The sequence below is a fragment of the Amphibalanus amphitrite genome, unplaced genomic scaffold (assembly GCF_019059575.1).
Source record: "Amphibalanus amphitrite isolate SeventyFive unplaced genomic scaffold, NRLGWU_Aamphi_draft 000266F_arrow, whole genome shotgun sequence".
In the NCBI taxonomy this organism is placed as follows: domain Eukaryota; kingdom Metazoa; phylum Arthropoda; class Thecostraca; order Balanomorpha; family Balanidae; genus Amphibalanus; species Amphibalanus amphitrite.
In genome coordinates this window covers 550,354-565,788 of record NW_024881761.1, presented here as the reverse complement: position 1 = coordinate 565,788, position 15,435 = coordinate 550,354, and the positions used below count along the sequence as shown (strand labels likewise).

The following is a 15,435-nucleotide window of genomic DNA, read 5'->3' as shown; positions in this document are numbered from 1 at the left end:
GCTTTTTACGCGAGTTATTCGCGAAAAACCGAGGGGGGGTCCGTTCGACCCCCCCCCCCTTACACGGGCGAGGGCTATACTAACATGTTTGCGGAGCAGTGGTGGTATCATCTATTTTCGCGCAGCATGTGCCGCCAGTGTCGCACTTTTTAACCCGCACCCTGGTGGAGTCTGTTTATAACGCGACCTGGTGGGGGGGAGGGCTATTTTTTCTCCCCCTCGTATATCCGAAACAACTGGACGGATCTGCAAAATTAAACCGGCGTTCGAAGGCCCTGTCAAATTTGTCCAGGGAAATCCAATTTCATTGACCTCGGGGTCACCGATGACGTCACAAGTCAGGTCAAAGATAAAATGTTTTGCCGTTCACGAGTCTTCAAGGGAATGCGCTATATCATCGAGTAAAACAGATTTTGTAGAAAATCAGCGGTAGGGCGTCAGTTGCCTAGTGCATATGTTGCTATTAGAGGTCAATTATAATACCAGGTCAGGTTACAGGTCAGGTCACCAAGGGTCAGCAAATGAATCAAAATTTACCGGAGCACTGTGATGCATGTTTTATGACCAATATTTCATTACCAACTCAATGGTGTTGGTTATAAGACCATCAGGACAGTTTAGGTCGCTTCCTGGTGGAGGTCAGGTCAATGTCAGGTCAAAAAAGGTCAAATTTCAAAGTTGCTATTTTTGCTTAAAAAAAAAATGGGCATCGATCCGATGCAACTCGTCACGGCAAGTCTAATGGTGGTCTTTGTTTTGCGCTACGTTGTGTAGAATTGCTAAAAATTGGGCTTGAAAATTTGACGTCATAAACTTTGAAGTTGTTTTCACTATAACTTGGCCAAAAAGTGGTATTGATCTAAAATTTGGTATGTGAATAGAAGTGGATAGGGGCTATCACATATATTCCGTTTTTGAAATTCGAATACATTTTTCTTTTTGGATTTTTTTTAGTTTTGTCATCAAAAAGTTTGTTTTTATTTTTGGGGGTTAAAATCCTACAATTTTAAAATTTCGAGATGGCGGTTTAGTAGATCTGGTCATGGGCGTCACCACCACTAGGGACACTAGGTACAGGGACCCGCAGTTGCTACTGTACACATATATTACCAATTTAGAATTGCGGTATTATTTGCTAAGCGCTGGCCATTGGAAAAAGGAAATGTAGCGCAAAGTATGGAGGAATACCACATGTTTGCTCCTAGGACGTATGTTTTGTCTAATTCCTCTTACCGCCACAGATATTCTTCCAAAACTACAATCGTGCTATTTTTCCGCGCCGGTTGCCTCCCCAGAGCCCGTCCTTGGTATCGCCTATAGCTTCCGTTCCCGCTACGTGAATGAAAGTCACGTGACTACTACAGGTTTGCGCTCAGTACTAACACACCTAGCCCGAGGGCCGGTCCGTAGCGGGGAGGGGTAGAACGCCTGAGCTCCAGCGCAGTGGAGGTGGTGGTGGCCCGTATCATAAAGAGGCAACCGTAAGCAGAACTACAATTGCCGCAGTATAAGATTATGATCAAGTTTTCCTTAAATGTAGGTATTGATTGACAAGGAAGTGCAAACTGCAATGCTTATCCGATATAATAAAACGGTGTCCAAGGCCTTGGAAGAACTATAAAACATATTCAGCAACGTATAAATTTCTGATACAGGCCATGACCTTTCACCTTGCCTCCGGGGAGGACCGCTCAGGAAGCCACATACCGAACGAATCGAGGCCTCGCAGCGCGGCGGCAGAGGAGAGTGGATAAACCATCGCCAGATCTTTCGTTTACTTATGTTTCCAGAAGAAGGGGGGGTGGAGGGTGAGGGCTGTTTTCAACCCACTCACCAATCCTTTCCTTATTAACTTATAGCTTACCGAAAAATGCAACACAATGGTGGCCGTCACGAGATGTAGCGAAGAGTGCCTCAGCCACACCGGCTTTGAGTAAACTTTAAGCATTGGAATTCGGGCCAGTGATCCTGAAGCGTTATCTTTTTTTTGGTCGTGCATAAGCTGGGACGACGTGGTCCAAGTTAATTGCGAAGAAACGGTTTTAGTTTCAGAACATTTATGAGGCTAGTCGCGCCAAATAGTATACGTTTGTTGCAAAATGTCAAATAGTGATACCACAGAGTTGACGTGCTATCCAGATGATGGAATTTATTTGACACAAGAAGTCCACAAGTGGCATCGTTAGTCATCCTGCATACCTATAAATCGATTCGTCACCTTGGTTCGAGCTCAATAGTTCTTTTCGCGGATGATCGGTTTCGTTTTCTTTCTTTTTTTTGGGGGGGGGGGGGGTGGGGGGCAGTTAATGAGCCAGTAACCACCCTCCCCAGTCCCCCAAACAACAATTGTTGACAAATACTGTGATGGCCTAAAAAAATGCCCTCAATTGTGTCACGTAGGGGAGAATGAGCTAAGTTGAGCCGTTTTTTTCGTAAGCTACAGGCTAACTTACTGATCATTTTTTCTGCGTTTACGGGTTGGACGGACAGAGTGGTCATTTGCGCATGTAATGGTGGCCAGAAATGTTTCATACCGCTTATTTTTGTACTGAAAGGCTGCGTCAAAAATCATCTTGCACGTTGCTCATCTTACCCCATGGGCGGGGTAAGTTGAGACACGTCGTGGGGAAAGTTGAGCATGGATAGAAAAAGCGAACCTCTTCTTTTCCCGGGCGCGGCGAAGAGTGGGCTCTTTTATTTACTCCATGGCATACATACTTATGGCAAAGTTTTTTTCCTCCATCAAAAAGTAACTGTTTAAAGCCTTCCAATAAATCGTCAAGTTTTCTATCAAGGAAGAAATCATATTATCCTTCAGATAATCTGCAAATCACTTACAACTTGTGTAATTGTGACGTGTGCCCCCTGGGGGTCCGGAAGCGGTGGGGAGTATGTTTTCGAAAAAAATATGGTTTAATAAAATTTCTTTCATCGGGGGTGTTTTTCTTTCCGAGATGGTTGCCGACCTGCGCCGTGCTCTGGAACAACCTCAGGTGAGTGTTTTCGGCTGGTAGATCCTCAAATGGTTGATTAATGAGTTGATTTTTCTTGCTGTTTGATTTCTCTCTTGTTCAAACGTAATTACACACCCATTTCCAATTGCTGATCGGTCCGTTGGTTTCAAGCTGACCGATTCCTTTCCGCCACCGTTCCTTGCGCCTGGGGCTCGTCACAAACAATATTTATAATGAGGCTGGCTTGTTGCTTGTCAACATATAGTCTTCACTGCCTAGGATGGCATCTGTCTCATAAGGAATTTAGGACACGGATGTCTCCCCAAAGCATATAATTTTGATGCCTCCCTTGAGGACATAACCTGAAGCCACCATCTGATACCTGATAGCTACCCACCATTCTCTCCCTTTCTAATGCCTATCATCCCAAAGATAATCGAGTACATCCCCATTTAATGTCGCCCTCAATGCTGAGATTAGATCTCCCGCTGGTCCTTACACTAAATGACGCATACCTCAATCTCCCTCAGACTCACTCTCTTTGTCATACCTCTCTCATCCCACTACAATAAATTTGATCCCGCGTCGACCCCTCAGTCCCTCCCAGCAATTGTTCTAACTCCCTCCAGCGGTACATATCAGGGACAATAAACGCAATTTGTTCAATAGACTCCGTGATTAGTGTAAATTTCATCTAAGCTTACTCTTACCTCCCAACGACTTATCGCGCCCCATTCCAACATTGGAATTGTGTGTGCTCTTCCTAGCACCTCTTGGGCTCCCTGGCCCAATATCCTCGAACACCTACATCACTTGACCCTGATTACTTGTCTTAAGGTGCAACGCAGGTAGCGATTACATTATTAGCGTTCGTCGATGGGTGTGATTGGTTCAATCAATCTCTGCCGGCCCACTCTCTTCGAACACCTACATTAGTGATGTCAATTACAGAAAATCTGAATACCGATACCAAACCAAATACCAACATAAGCGATGAAGAAATACCGATACCGAACCAATTTCATAACATGAGGGAAATACCGACTTTTTACCAATTTCTCAGCCTCTTATACATTAGTGAGGGCTCATAATACCAACAAAATACCAAGTACATTAGGATTGAAATACCAAATACCAAGTTGGTATCGGTTTGGTATCGGTATACCAAAAAATTGGTATCCGATTGACATCTCTAACTACATCATTTGACCCCGATTACTTGTCTAAAGATCGACGCGGGTAGCGTCAGTTATTAGCGTTCCTCGGTGGCTTATGATTGGTCCGTCAACCTCTGCCGCTCACGGCACATCTCTGTTTCCCTACTAAAACCCCGCGGCCGGACGTTGGTTACTGACCCTTGCAGCCCTTCTGTGAGAGACCGTCTTACGCGTTTTCACCTAACGAACCGGTGGACACAAGCCTGCTACCCCGGCGACCGCAGTCTCACTGGGCTCATAGACAGGTACCTACTCAGTACTCTCATGCAGTCATGGCACCCGCAAGTGGCGCCTTCGGATCATTGACCGGTGTGATTCGAAAGACTCCATGACTGAATCTATCCTGCAATTTTATCCGACGCCGTGGAATTCTGTCCTGCAGATGTGTGTTCAAGCGCGTTAGCGTCATGAGTGATGCATGCTGCGATCCTTCCGACGGTGGACTTAATTCACTTACCTCATCCCGGCGGTATTCTCCTCGCCTTATCCTCTATCATTTTCGTATTTGTCACTCACCTTCGGCAGTGTGCTCCCTCGTCCTGTCTCTCTCTCTGACTCACCTCTCAGCTTGGGCGTCTTATGGCGTTCTTTGTTCTGATATCTGCCTAACATATTTACTTACTTCCTCCGTAACGTGAGACAGTTCCAATCCTAGTAGACTTAGACGTATCAGCAGAGTCAAAAACACATGAAAGTGTTGCAACATACCTCCTCTTCGGCTAGCATCCATCCTTAGATCTGTTCCTCCTTGTGTAATTCCGGTTTCAATACCTATCGACCACTTCAGAGTCACTCCTTCTGTATCTCCTTACCTGTCTGATCCGTGGAATCCCTTCAGTCCATGTGCGCACCGCTGCGCGGTACGAGTCAATTGTTACCCGCGACATGAACAAAAAAAAAACATTGGATAGAGAAATCTGCGCCGCCAAATACTCAGACCATCTACTACCTTTCATCTACACGATATTTACGCCTATCAGCCGAAACGTCTACCGTAGCTTGCTATATTCACTCAGTGACGTCATATTTCTAGGAGATGGCCAGTTTCATACTTGTTGATTGGTAATGACGTCATAAGATCCTGTCGCCTGCGGGTTAGTACACTCTGACTTCTCTTCGTTCAACCTTGGAGACGCTAACTTTGATCGGAATTTCAACTCGACTATTCTGAGAGTTGCCCGTGATTTAATGAAGTAATTCTCGGTAGTGCCCAATCATTTGTGATCATGAATATTTTTTTTGTGGATTGTTGCCTGGCGTCCCTCGCCACGTTGTCGCAAATTTCTCTGGGGTCTTAAGTATTTGCATCAAGGGAACTCTAAGGTAGTGCGCCGGATTAGTCTCAATTTGGCATTTTGATTTAAAAACAATCCAACCCATGTGGTTTCATGTTATCTTACTGAACCGATTTTTGAGAATCAATTTTATAATGCAGATTTTTATTGACATACTCGACCAGATGATTTATTCAACTTGCAATTGACAATTGACTTGTGGTGTTCTAATTTAAGGAAGCTCGGTTTACCGATTGCTATGTTGTTGAAGGTATACAAATTTTGGCAAATGTGATATCCAATTATTCGAGTGGGAACATCAGCAATGAGAAATGGTTATATCAAATCAAGGGGGGGGGGCTGTGTCCAGTCATGAGGACATGTTAAACTTTCGGACAATTTTATGCTATGCAACTGGAATTGTGCGGTCGGTTGGCAGGCCGAGTTCAGCACAACAAGCTATGCTTAGTGCGAGCTCTGATTTCTCAACTCTGCCCATTCACCCATTCAGACTAAATAAAAAAGGCAAGAGCAGTAACTTTTAACAAGCTAATGGGAACTGGCCTATGGAGAATGGTGCTAATTTCAAACTAAATTAATGGCTCAACAAAGACTCAGACTGGTGTAATCATCGTTGTATCTCTTCCGTCACCCGACAAAGATTGTTATAGTCACTGATGCCTTATAAATTTCAATTCCAAGATACCCCTTTTTAAGTGAAACCATACTGGTCCGAAACTGTGGTGCTAGCATCCGAGGCCAGATATGAGATCAGTCGTGACTTGTGACTGAGAGGTCAATGGTCATAAGCATTGAAATTCCATGTTTAATAGATCATGTCAATAGAAAGGGATCAAATAACCTTGGATGTTACTGGGAATAATCTGACTTGAATTGGTGCACGTTACTGGTTTATCATCTGAATTTACTAACTGGCATATCCCGCTGACTGAGTGGGTACTCATGCCATTCGTCAGGGTCAGCGGAACGCAAACTAACCAATAAGCTCCTTGCTTCTTGGCTGACGCTTAGGCAAAAGATAGTTTTGAAACAAAAATGTCTGGTATCAAACCTTAATCTGGATCATGGGGTGATCTGCCACAATTTCATATCATCTTTGCATTCTTCAATTTCAACGTATCCCTTCAAAACTTTGTAAGCACGGTTGCCAGTGGCTTTCCACGCCACACATGACATGAGATGGAATGTCATCCTAGCTTGGGTGGTAATGACCTTTGACATATTGTAGTACCTGTTCGTTAGGGAATGACACTAGAAATGTGACTGGGGTGGGTCATTTTCTTCCTTTCAATTTCTAAGTTTTAGTGATGCGCGCTCAATCATAACACAATTAATTCTCCATTCCTGCCTTTAGCCTATAATTATCTGCTAATCTGAGTTGGTAGCATGCCTCGCGATGTACAGTTTGCTTTCGACTGACAAAGGTAACCAGTTTCTCCCAGAATTAGACTGTAGAGTTGTTCACCAAGATTTACTAAATTTTGATCATATGTGACTGCTGTCTATTTCTCCCCTTTTTGACCACCCGCAAATTTGTCCGTCTTCCTACTGAGATCAGCGTGGGTCAATCGTTGAAAGAAGGGTTCGTCCAACTGTCTTAACAGATAATTTCTTTCTCTCAGCAGGTCCATATTGGTGCATTGTTCGCGGTTCCGCTGAGCTGAGGGCTTGCTGGGCCAGCGCTCTCCAATCCGATGGGGACCGGATGGCGGATAGCATTCGTGAGATTCAACTGTCCTTGCCGTTTGCCTTAGCTGGGTTAAATTAGCATGACGGTCACTTTTGCCTGCTGGTTAAATGAGTTATCACGCCTTACTTGAAAGGTTTCGACAAATTGAACGTATTCCAATGCAATGATCACTAAATGTTATTTAGATCATTTGAGAATGTGCCCTGTGATCAAAAGCTATCTTATGAAGTTTAGATGTTGAAACGAAGTTGAAACTCAGACCTTTGGCTTGTTGTTGGTCTGAGTCCTTTAAACAAAAGATATTTCATTGAATCTACATATACAAGATTTGTAAATTAAGCCAACGTGGAGGGTTAGGTGATAAGCATCCTTAAACGCTTGTAATTATGAGCTTAGCGGTGACATGACCTTGTTCCACACCTGACCGGCGACCATTCTGACTCATCGACGCTTTTGGCGCCGCCTAGTGGATGTAATAGGTTATACTGGCTAGGTGGTAGTAGAGTGCCACGCATCTAATTCGTACCAAAAGCTTTCATTTATGGGGTCGATCTTTGTAAAGACTGAATTAAAACGTTTTGCTTCGACATCCTCCTCCCTCTCTCTCTCTCTCTCTCTCTCTCTCTCTCTCTCTCTCTCTCTCTCGCTCTCGCTCTCTCTCTCTCTCTCGCTCTCTCGCTCACTCACTCCCTCGCTCACTCACCCACTCGCTCACTCACCCACTCGCTCACTCACTCACCGACTAACTCACTCACTCACTCACTCACTCACTCACTAACTCAATCAATCACTCACTCATTCACTCACTCACTCACTCACTCACTCACTCTCTCTCTCTCTCTCTCTCTCTCTCTCTCTTTCTCTCTCTCTCGCTCACTCTCTCTCCCTCTAATGTACATACGCACTCACGCCCCCATTCACTCACCCACTCCCGCACGCGCCCACTCATTCACTCATCCTCTCACTCACTTATTTCAGCTCACGCATAAATGCGTGCACACGAGCGAGCTCTCGCGGCCGTATTGGGAACCAGCCCGGCCTATTTCACGCCAGGTGGCACTGTCAGCTGCATCTGAGCGCTGTCGGAGTTTGTACCGAAAGAGTTGGGTCTTGTAGGTGGCGCTAGGGGCGCTGCCGTCGGTGCAGCTATTAACCTGTTAATTGTTTAAGGTCAAGGGGCATACGTTTTCCATTTCGTTCTGACTACAATCGCTCAGTTTTAGTAAAACCTACGGGGCCCAACATACTCCCAAAATTACTCACATTAACTACTTCAAAGAACGGGTGGGCGTGATCACGTTCCCGAATCCCGGTGTTAACTAACATGATTGGGCTGGAAGTGTAGGCAATGCTGCCCGGCGGCATAATGCGTGGTGTGACCGTGCACGTTACATGGTTCCTGTCAATTAATTGGGGTCTGCAGACCGTTCAGTAATCCGATCTGAACAAAACGGTCCCTGTCATACCTGAATGGTGATTATAGGCGGTGGTAATTCCTCGCTTCCCTCCGTAACCAACTCTAGTTGAGTACAAGCAGGGTGACATATTTTGTCATAGTCACGTCACATCGAACGGTAACTCGCTTGACGTTTATGATTAAAGGTCTCAAATGATGCATCAATTTAACAACCGTGACATTTCTGCGTTAATCTTTGATATACCTCGAAGGGGGAGCTGGCATCAATGTCAGTTAGGTACTGATAATGCTAGGGGAGAAAGGGGGATTGAATGACAGGTTACGAACAGCGATAAATTTATAACGATTGAAATGGTGATTCAGATTTGTATCGGTTATATGAACGCGAATCACGAAACGACTCAATGCTGATTTAATAACAACCCGGAAGGCAATTCAGTCTTGTTCTGGCGCTGAGCTGTCGAAGGAGCAGAATAATGTTTAACGTTTACGATGTCGTACTCTCCTTATCCAATTGTAACTGAACACATTACGACTTCTGGGCCGCCTTCATGACAAACCGTATCCGAATGATGAGTCTATCCCATGAATGTGACAATCCTACGATGACCGTCGATTTATCTCGAATAGCACTTTGTAAGAATTGAGAATCGATTGATACGCCTTGGATTAACACTAGACTGATAGTGGATTGAAACGCTGATCTACCGAGACCAGCCAAGTCAGATTGTAGAGCAGCTTATATTGACCTACTAGCAAAAAAAAAAAACGAATTTGTGGTGGTCGCGTCGTGAGGGCGTGATCATTGCGTTTCCGTTGATTCGTGATCAGATCGCCGCGATGCAGTCCCGGTGAGCCTGTGAGGTTATGCCGGCGTAAAGTCGTGTGGTCGACGTGACAACTTAAAGATAATTACGCTAGCGGTCTCTGTGAATCCGAATCAGCAACATATCTGAGGTAACCCTCCCTTCTTTCCCAGACAGATTGTTAAATTTTCACGCTATATTTACAAACTGACGATACAATACTGGTCAATTTCAACCGGTGTACCACGATCGGTTGTCAGCTCGCCAATGCCAACTTAGCCTTAAATCTAATCCTAACGCCCTAACCGCAAAAAGATTATTTACAAAGCATCGCCAATTGAACTGTCATGACGTCATCTGACGTAGTTTGACGCGTCAGTGGTGACCAGCGCCCCAAAAAATGACACCACCTGACCTGTTCCCCTCCCCTCTAATGCATTGGCCCCCGCACCCTACCGCGGTCGGGCCGCGAGCGCAAATGACCGACACTAGTGCTAGCACCAATACAAGTGTAAGATGAGCCATTAGCGCGCACGGACTGTTACTGACCCGCCCCGGCTTCCCAATAACCCCTCTCCCTTCTATCCACAGACAAGGCCAGACCATTCGGGCCCATTAGCCTGTCTGCCCACCCTTACAAACAGATCGTACCGCGGCCTGCCCGGCCGGGACGCAATATGGAGCGCGCGAGACCATCCTACCGCCCTCCCCTACACGGTGTTAACCCATTACCCTCCTAATGGTGGCTCAAGTTAGACCTCAGGGAGTGGCATTTGTAATCCAGATCAGAGACATCCGATGGGTAAATGGGAGGTGAATTGTCCATGACGGGGAGGCAGTCTTGATGAGGCGGACAGATGAGATGACTCACTTGACAGTTTGATGATGGTTGACACGTCGAATCTCCGTCGCGGCAGCAGAGTCCCTCCGCTCCGGCAGGGGTGGGGTCGGCCAGCCTCAGACTGAGACGTGCCGGCCGACCCGCCGTCCAGATGAGCTCTCCTCCCCCGTGGTCTGTCACCCGTGGTCCGATACCGTGCTCTGTCCCCCTCTCTTCTTCTGCGGTCCGATTTTATTCCTTTCGTTATCCGGTTCCGGCGGGGGTCGATTTCTGTGACCGGGACAGTTAATCGGTCCTTTCCTGGCATGACCTCCGGCGGCAGCCCTGACCGGGGCTGAAAATTGGCGACATCCCGTCTCGCATCCGGAGTCGAGACCGTCGCCCTCCTCCCTCCATTCCGCCGGAACGTGACGTCATCCTCACTTGCTCGGCTCATCCGTCTCAGCTGTCTCCTGCCGGATGACGTTTTCACACTCGATTTTCACCGGATGTCGGTGGCTGGTCCAGCACCGGGGCAGGTGGTTCCGACTGCGCTGCGTTTGTCGGCGGCCACTGCGCCGGCCCGGATGGGTGTGTTTGTACTCCACCCTTCGGCGAGCCTTTGATCCTCGCTTAAAGGGACCCTCCCACCTTCAAAAAAGTTAATGAATTGGCATGAAAGTGATGTCGCTAGGTTCAGAAAGAGCAAAAACGAATATCTACCAAATTTCATCGAAAAATATTCACCGGTTTTCAAGATATTAGACTTTTACTTTTGTTTACTTTTTGGGATCTCCGCTGTTCCTAGCGACTTTATTTGAAAGTGCGGCATTTGTTGCGCGCAAAGCAGCATATACCACCGCGTGCTACAAAACGTTTTAGTCAAACATTTAACGGACGTTCGAAAGCCCGATGACGTCATCAGATTCCCGTAATGGTTAAGAGATAGGGACCACGCTGGTCCCACCCTGCAAGTAAAGGGAAGAAATTTCTTGAACACCATAAAGCTGCGGGGGTTGCGACCAGGATAAATGGTGGTTTCTGAGCCTGGCCGCAAACTTGGCTATCTCAACTCAAAACTAATGTTAAGGTGGGAGGGTCCCTTTAATGGTGACCGGCCGACGAGTCGGGGGTCGTTTGGTCGACCCCCTCCCCACGCCGACTCAGCGCCGCGGCAGGCAGTGCGATCGTCCTTACGTATAGAGTGTGAGAGATGTCCTTTTTGACGTACGGAGAAAAAAAAATGTCACAGCTTCCAGCTGTTACATAATCAACAAAGAAAAAACAATTTCCTACCATTTTTATTCAGCAGAAACAAGCGCAGCTCAGTTTGGTTTTCGACAGCGGAGACAACAATGGCTTATCCGGCTCATCTTACCCCAGGTGAAAATGGCTCATCTTACCCCACCCGTGGCCATTTTCGATTAATGACACCTGCTAAGGAAAATAACCATGCACCGCAGATAACAACCATCTCATTTTAAAGGCAAACATGTCTTAGTTATTAGGGGCGATACCACATGTTACCGGGGCTGAGCGTGAGAACGTTGCCGTCTCACGTGAAAGACGTGAAAGACGTGAACATCGTAAGCAAACGGCACATGGAAGCTCAAGTCAACGCTACGACGGTCAGCATCTGGAGCTGCCGGCCTTGGTGGTGGACACCAACGGACCGAACCTGCTCGGCCGAGATTGGCTGAGAGTCTTGAAGCTCAACTGGCAAGACATCAAGCAGGTGAGATTTGGGGATGACCCTCGTGTTCAAGAGCTTAAAAAGAAATACGCTGATGTGTTTTCATCTGAACTTGGATGTTTGAAAGATGTTGAAGTTAAGTTTGAACTTGATGAGTCTGTGTCGCCACGCTTCTGCCGTGCCCGAAACATCCCATACGCCTACAGGAAGCAGGTGGAGGAACAGCTGGAGGCAGAAGTGGAAGCTGGTATCCTGGAGCCAGTTCGAACATCCGAGTGGGCCTGTCAGATTGTGCCCATTGTGAAGCCGGACGGTAAGACTATCCGCATCTGTGGGAATTTCAAACAGACGGCAAACCGAGCCATCAAAGTTGATAAACATCCGGTTCCGAGGGTGAAAGACATGTTTGCAAAGCTAGCGGGTGGAAAAGTGTTCGCAAAGTTGGATCTGAGCAGGGCGTATCAGCAGTTAAAAGTAGCTGAAGAGCACCGCCATTTGCTTACCATTAACACGCATCGCGGCCTGTTCAGGTACCGTCGTCTGGCGTTCGGAGTCTCGTCAGCTGTGGGAATTTTCCAGCGCGAGATGGAGAGACTGCTGGCGGGAGTCCCCGGAGCCTTCATATATCTGGATGACATCTTGCTGTGTGGACACGACGAAGACGAGCTTCTGCAGCGGCTGGAACGTGTTCTGCGGCTCTTCCAGGAGGCAGGACTCAAGGTAAAGCCGGAGAAATGCTTGTTTTTGGCTCACAAAGTAGAATATTTGGGCTACGTCTTGGACAGTGATGGAGTTCATGCTACGGAGGCGAAAGTCCGTGCAATTACGGATTCGCCTGTCCCGTCAAATGTGGCCGAGCTCAAGTCGTTCCTGGGAATATTCAACTATTACTCTCGTTTCATTCCGAGCCGTGCCCAGACTCTGTCACCGTTGTATGATCTCTTAAAAAAAGACACGCCATGGTCCTGGGAAAAACGCCATCAAGTATCATTCAACGAGTGCAAAAAGTTGCTGGTTTCAAATCAGCTGCTGGTTCATTTTGATCCAGAACTGCCAATGGTCCTGGCATGTGACGCTTCCTGTCGGGGAACTGGTGCGGTGCTCTCCCACGTTTTTCCTGATGGGTCAGAGAGACCTATTGGCTACGCCTCTAGAACTCTTCAGCCGGCAGAGGCAGCCTACAGTCAAATCGAACGGGAGGCGTTGGCCATCATTTTTGGCGTGACAAGTTTTAGAGATTACATATATGGAGCCCATTTTCAGCTCGTTACTGATCATAAACCATTGATTTGCTTGTTCGGGGAGAACAAGGGCATGCCCGAAATGGCTAGTTCTCGAATCAAACGCTGGGCCATACGATTGTCTGAGTTCTCGTACACCATTCGCTACAAGTCCACGCATGACATCGCCCATGCCGACGGATTGAGCAGACTGCCTCTTCCACAGCATCATCACCGAGTGCGTTCGGAGGAGGGAGATGTGCTGCTCATCAATCATCTGGAGGAGACTGGCATCCTCAGTCCGGACAAGTTAGCCGTGCTCACCAATAGAGACCCTGTTCTGAGTCGAGTCTTACACTGCATTCGGACTGGTTGGCCAGACAAACCTGATGACGCACTAAAGCCGTTTGCAATGCGCCAAACAGAGCTGCACACTGTCAAAAACGTGATAATGTGGGGTACTCGAGTGGTAATACCGGATACCGCTCGTAGATCTATACTCACTGAGCTGCACAGCTGTCATTTTGGAATGGTAAAGATGAAGGCCCTCGCTCGTACCGCTGTATGGTGGCCTGGAATTGATAGGGATGTGGAGACTCTGGCCGCGCGGTGTTACATGTGCCGAGTTCATAGCCCGAGCCCGCCGAAGGAGGAGCTGCATCCCTGGCAGTATCCTCCAAGGAGCTGGTCCAGACTCCACATAGATTTTGCTGGACCGAAGAATGGGAAGTATTTTTTGGTCCTAGTGGACGCGCATTCAAAATGGATTGAAGTGGCTATGATGAACTCGATGGAGGCAAAGTCTACCGTGAAGACACTGACAGGCATGTTCGCGCGTTTCGGTCTACCGGACGTTATTGTGAGTGACAATGCGCCCACGTTTACCAGCTCTGAGTTTCAGCAGTTCCTGACTCGGAACCGGATCGATCACCGTACCATCGCACCCTACTGTCCACAGTCCAACGGCCTGGCGGAGAGAGCGGTCCGTGAGCTAAAGGTTCGACTGGACAAACTGTCTGATGTGTCTTATCTTTCCATGCAGGAAGTCATCGACAAATGGCTGTTCCTGTACAGAGTCACGCCGCACGCCACCACCGGAGAGACGCCTGGCCAACTTCTTCTGGGGTACAAGCCCATCACAAGGTTGGACAAGCTGAAACCAGACATTGAAGGTAAAGTGAGGCAGAATCAGTTGGCGCAGGTGCAAGGCCACAGGCGAAAATGTCCGACAAAAAGGCAACCATTTGAGATTGGTCAATTGGTTTGGGCAAGACAGTATGGCAGACATGCCCCATTGTGGGCAACAGCGGTCGTAAAGAAGTGTTTACATCCACTGTACTGGGTCGTGTTAAACGGTCAGATGCAAAAACGTCACATGAATCAATTGTGTGCGCAGGACGTGACTGCACCGGAGCCGGAGGTGACTGCACCGGAGCCGGAGGTGACTGCACCGGAGCCGGAGGTGGCTGCGGATCGGCGGACGGTGGACCTCGCTCTGATGCCGGCGCCGCTTCAGCAGCCGCTGAATCCTGCTGCTGCCGACGGCGACGGCGAGTGCTCGCCATCTCGGCAAACGAGCCTCCGGTGTGCCGCACCGTCTGCGGCCGGGGCGTCCGAGTGTTCCGCTGCCGAGTCGGCTGGCGGTGCTGCACTGGCCGCCTCTGCCGAGCGGCGCTCACCGGCGGCCGCTGTGGGACGGCCATCGACTGGTGATGCGGGCGAGTGTGTATCGATTGGCAGTGATACGTTGGAGCATGCACCGCGTCAAGCTCCTGAGAATCCTGAACAATCGCGGCGCTATCCTGTGCGAGAGCGGCGACCGGTTCAACTATATCCTGCGTAGGGTGTTTCCGGGTGTCCATTGTGTTGTTTATGTTTGGTAGTCTCAATTTAGTTGGCCATTTTTGTTGATAGTGGAAATTTGGGGTGGAGGTGTTGTGGCTGGGATTGGCTGTGCCGTGCCGGCCAGCTGGGCTAGATAGCCTGAGGCGCTGATGGCGTGACCTGGCGGCCGGCGTCCGGCGGCCGCGCGGCTGGGTGTGCCAGTCTGTGCCCGGTGCCCACACGGGCTGGTGTCGTGACGACAATACAGTGCTGCTTGGACCTCTCAGTATTTAACAATTAGCGCCATAGGAGCTGAGAAACATGGGGTGGCTAAACTTGCCCCTTGGCTCATCTTACCTCACTCTCCCCTATTTGGGGCTCTCAACCTTGATTTGTTAAAGTTATTTGTCTGTTCATCATAAAAGCTGTCAAATTTGCCGTATCATTAAACTTTTATTGAATTTGTATTTCACACTTATCTAAAATGAACAATTTTGTC

The 15,435-nt window shown here is 47.9% G+C and overlaps 1 protein-coding gene across 16 annotated transcripts; it reads left to right on the top strand.

Moving 5' to 3' along the window:
• The first annotated feature begins 5,247 nt into the window (after nt 1-5,247).
• LOC122386900 (uncharacterized protein K02A2.6-like) lies at nt 5,248-15,215 on the top strand. Of its 16 annotated transcripts, none has more exons than XM_043376619.1 (7): nt 5,248-5,265; nt 7,089-7,187; nt 11,686-11,934; nt 12,099-12,205; nt 12,423-12,612; nt 14,155-14,284; nt 14,509-15,215. In XM_043376619.1, exons 5-7 carry the CDS (start codon nt 12,478-12,480, stop codon nt 14,823-14,825), a joined length of 582 nt encoding a protein of 193 aa, XP_043232554.1. In that variant the 5' UTR covers nt 5,248-5,265; nt 7,089-7,187; nt 11,686-11,934; nt 12,099-12,205; nt 12,423-12,477; the 3' UTR covers nt 14,826-15,215. The 16 variants fall into 16 exon arrangements, with proteins under 16 accessions (XP_043232554.1, XP_043232547.1, XP_043232558.1 ...); XM_043376625.1 differs by lacking the exon at nt 5,248-5,265 and adding an exon at nt 5,300-5,364 and having other exon boundaries at nt 11,663-11,934; XM_043376626.1 differs by lacking the exon at nt 5,248-5,265 and adding an exon at nt 5,315-5,364.
• Nucleotides 15,216-15,435: the final 220 nt, after the last annotated feature.

Bases quoted from the DNA above. Each gene is read 5' to 3' on its own strand.
- LOC122386900 (XM_043376612.1), top strand. From the start codon at position 12,478: ATGGAGAGACTGCTGGCGGGAGTCCCCGGAGCCTTCATATATCTGGAT. The intron at 12,613-13,338 runs GTAAAGCCGGAG...CCTCTTCCACAG, and splicing joins TCCAGGAGGCAGGACTCAAG to CATCATCACCGAGTGCGTTC.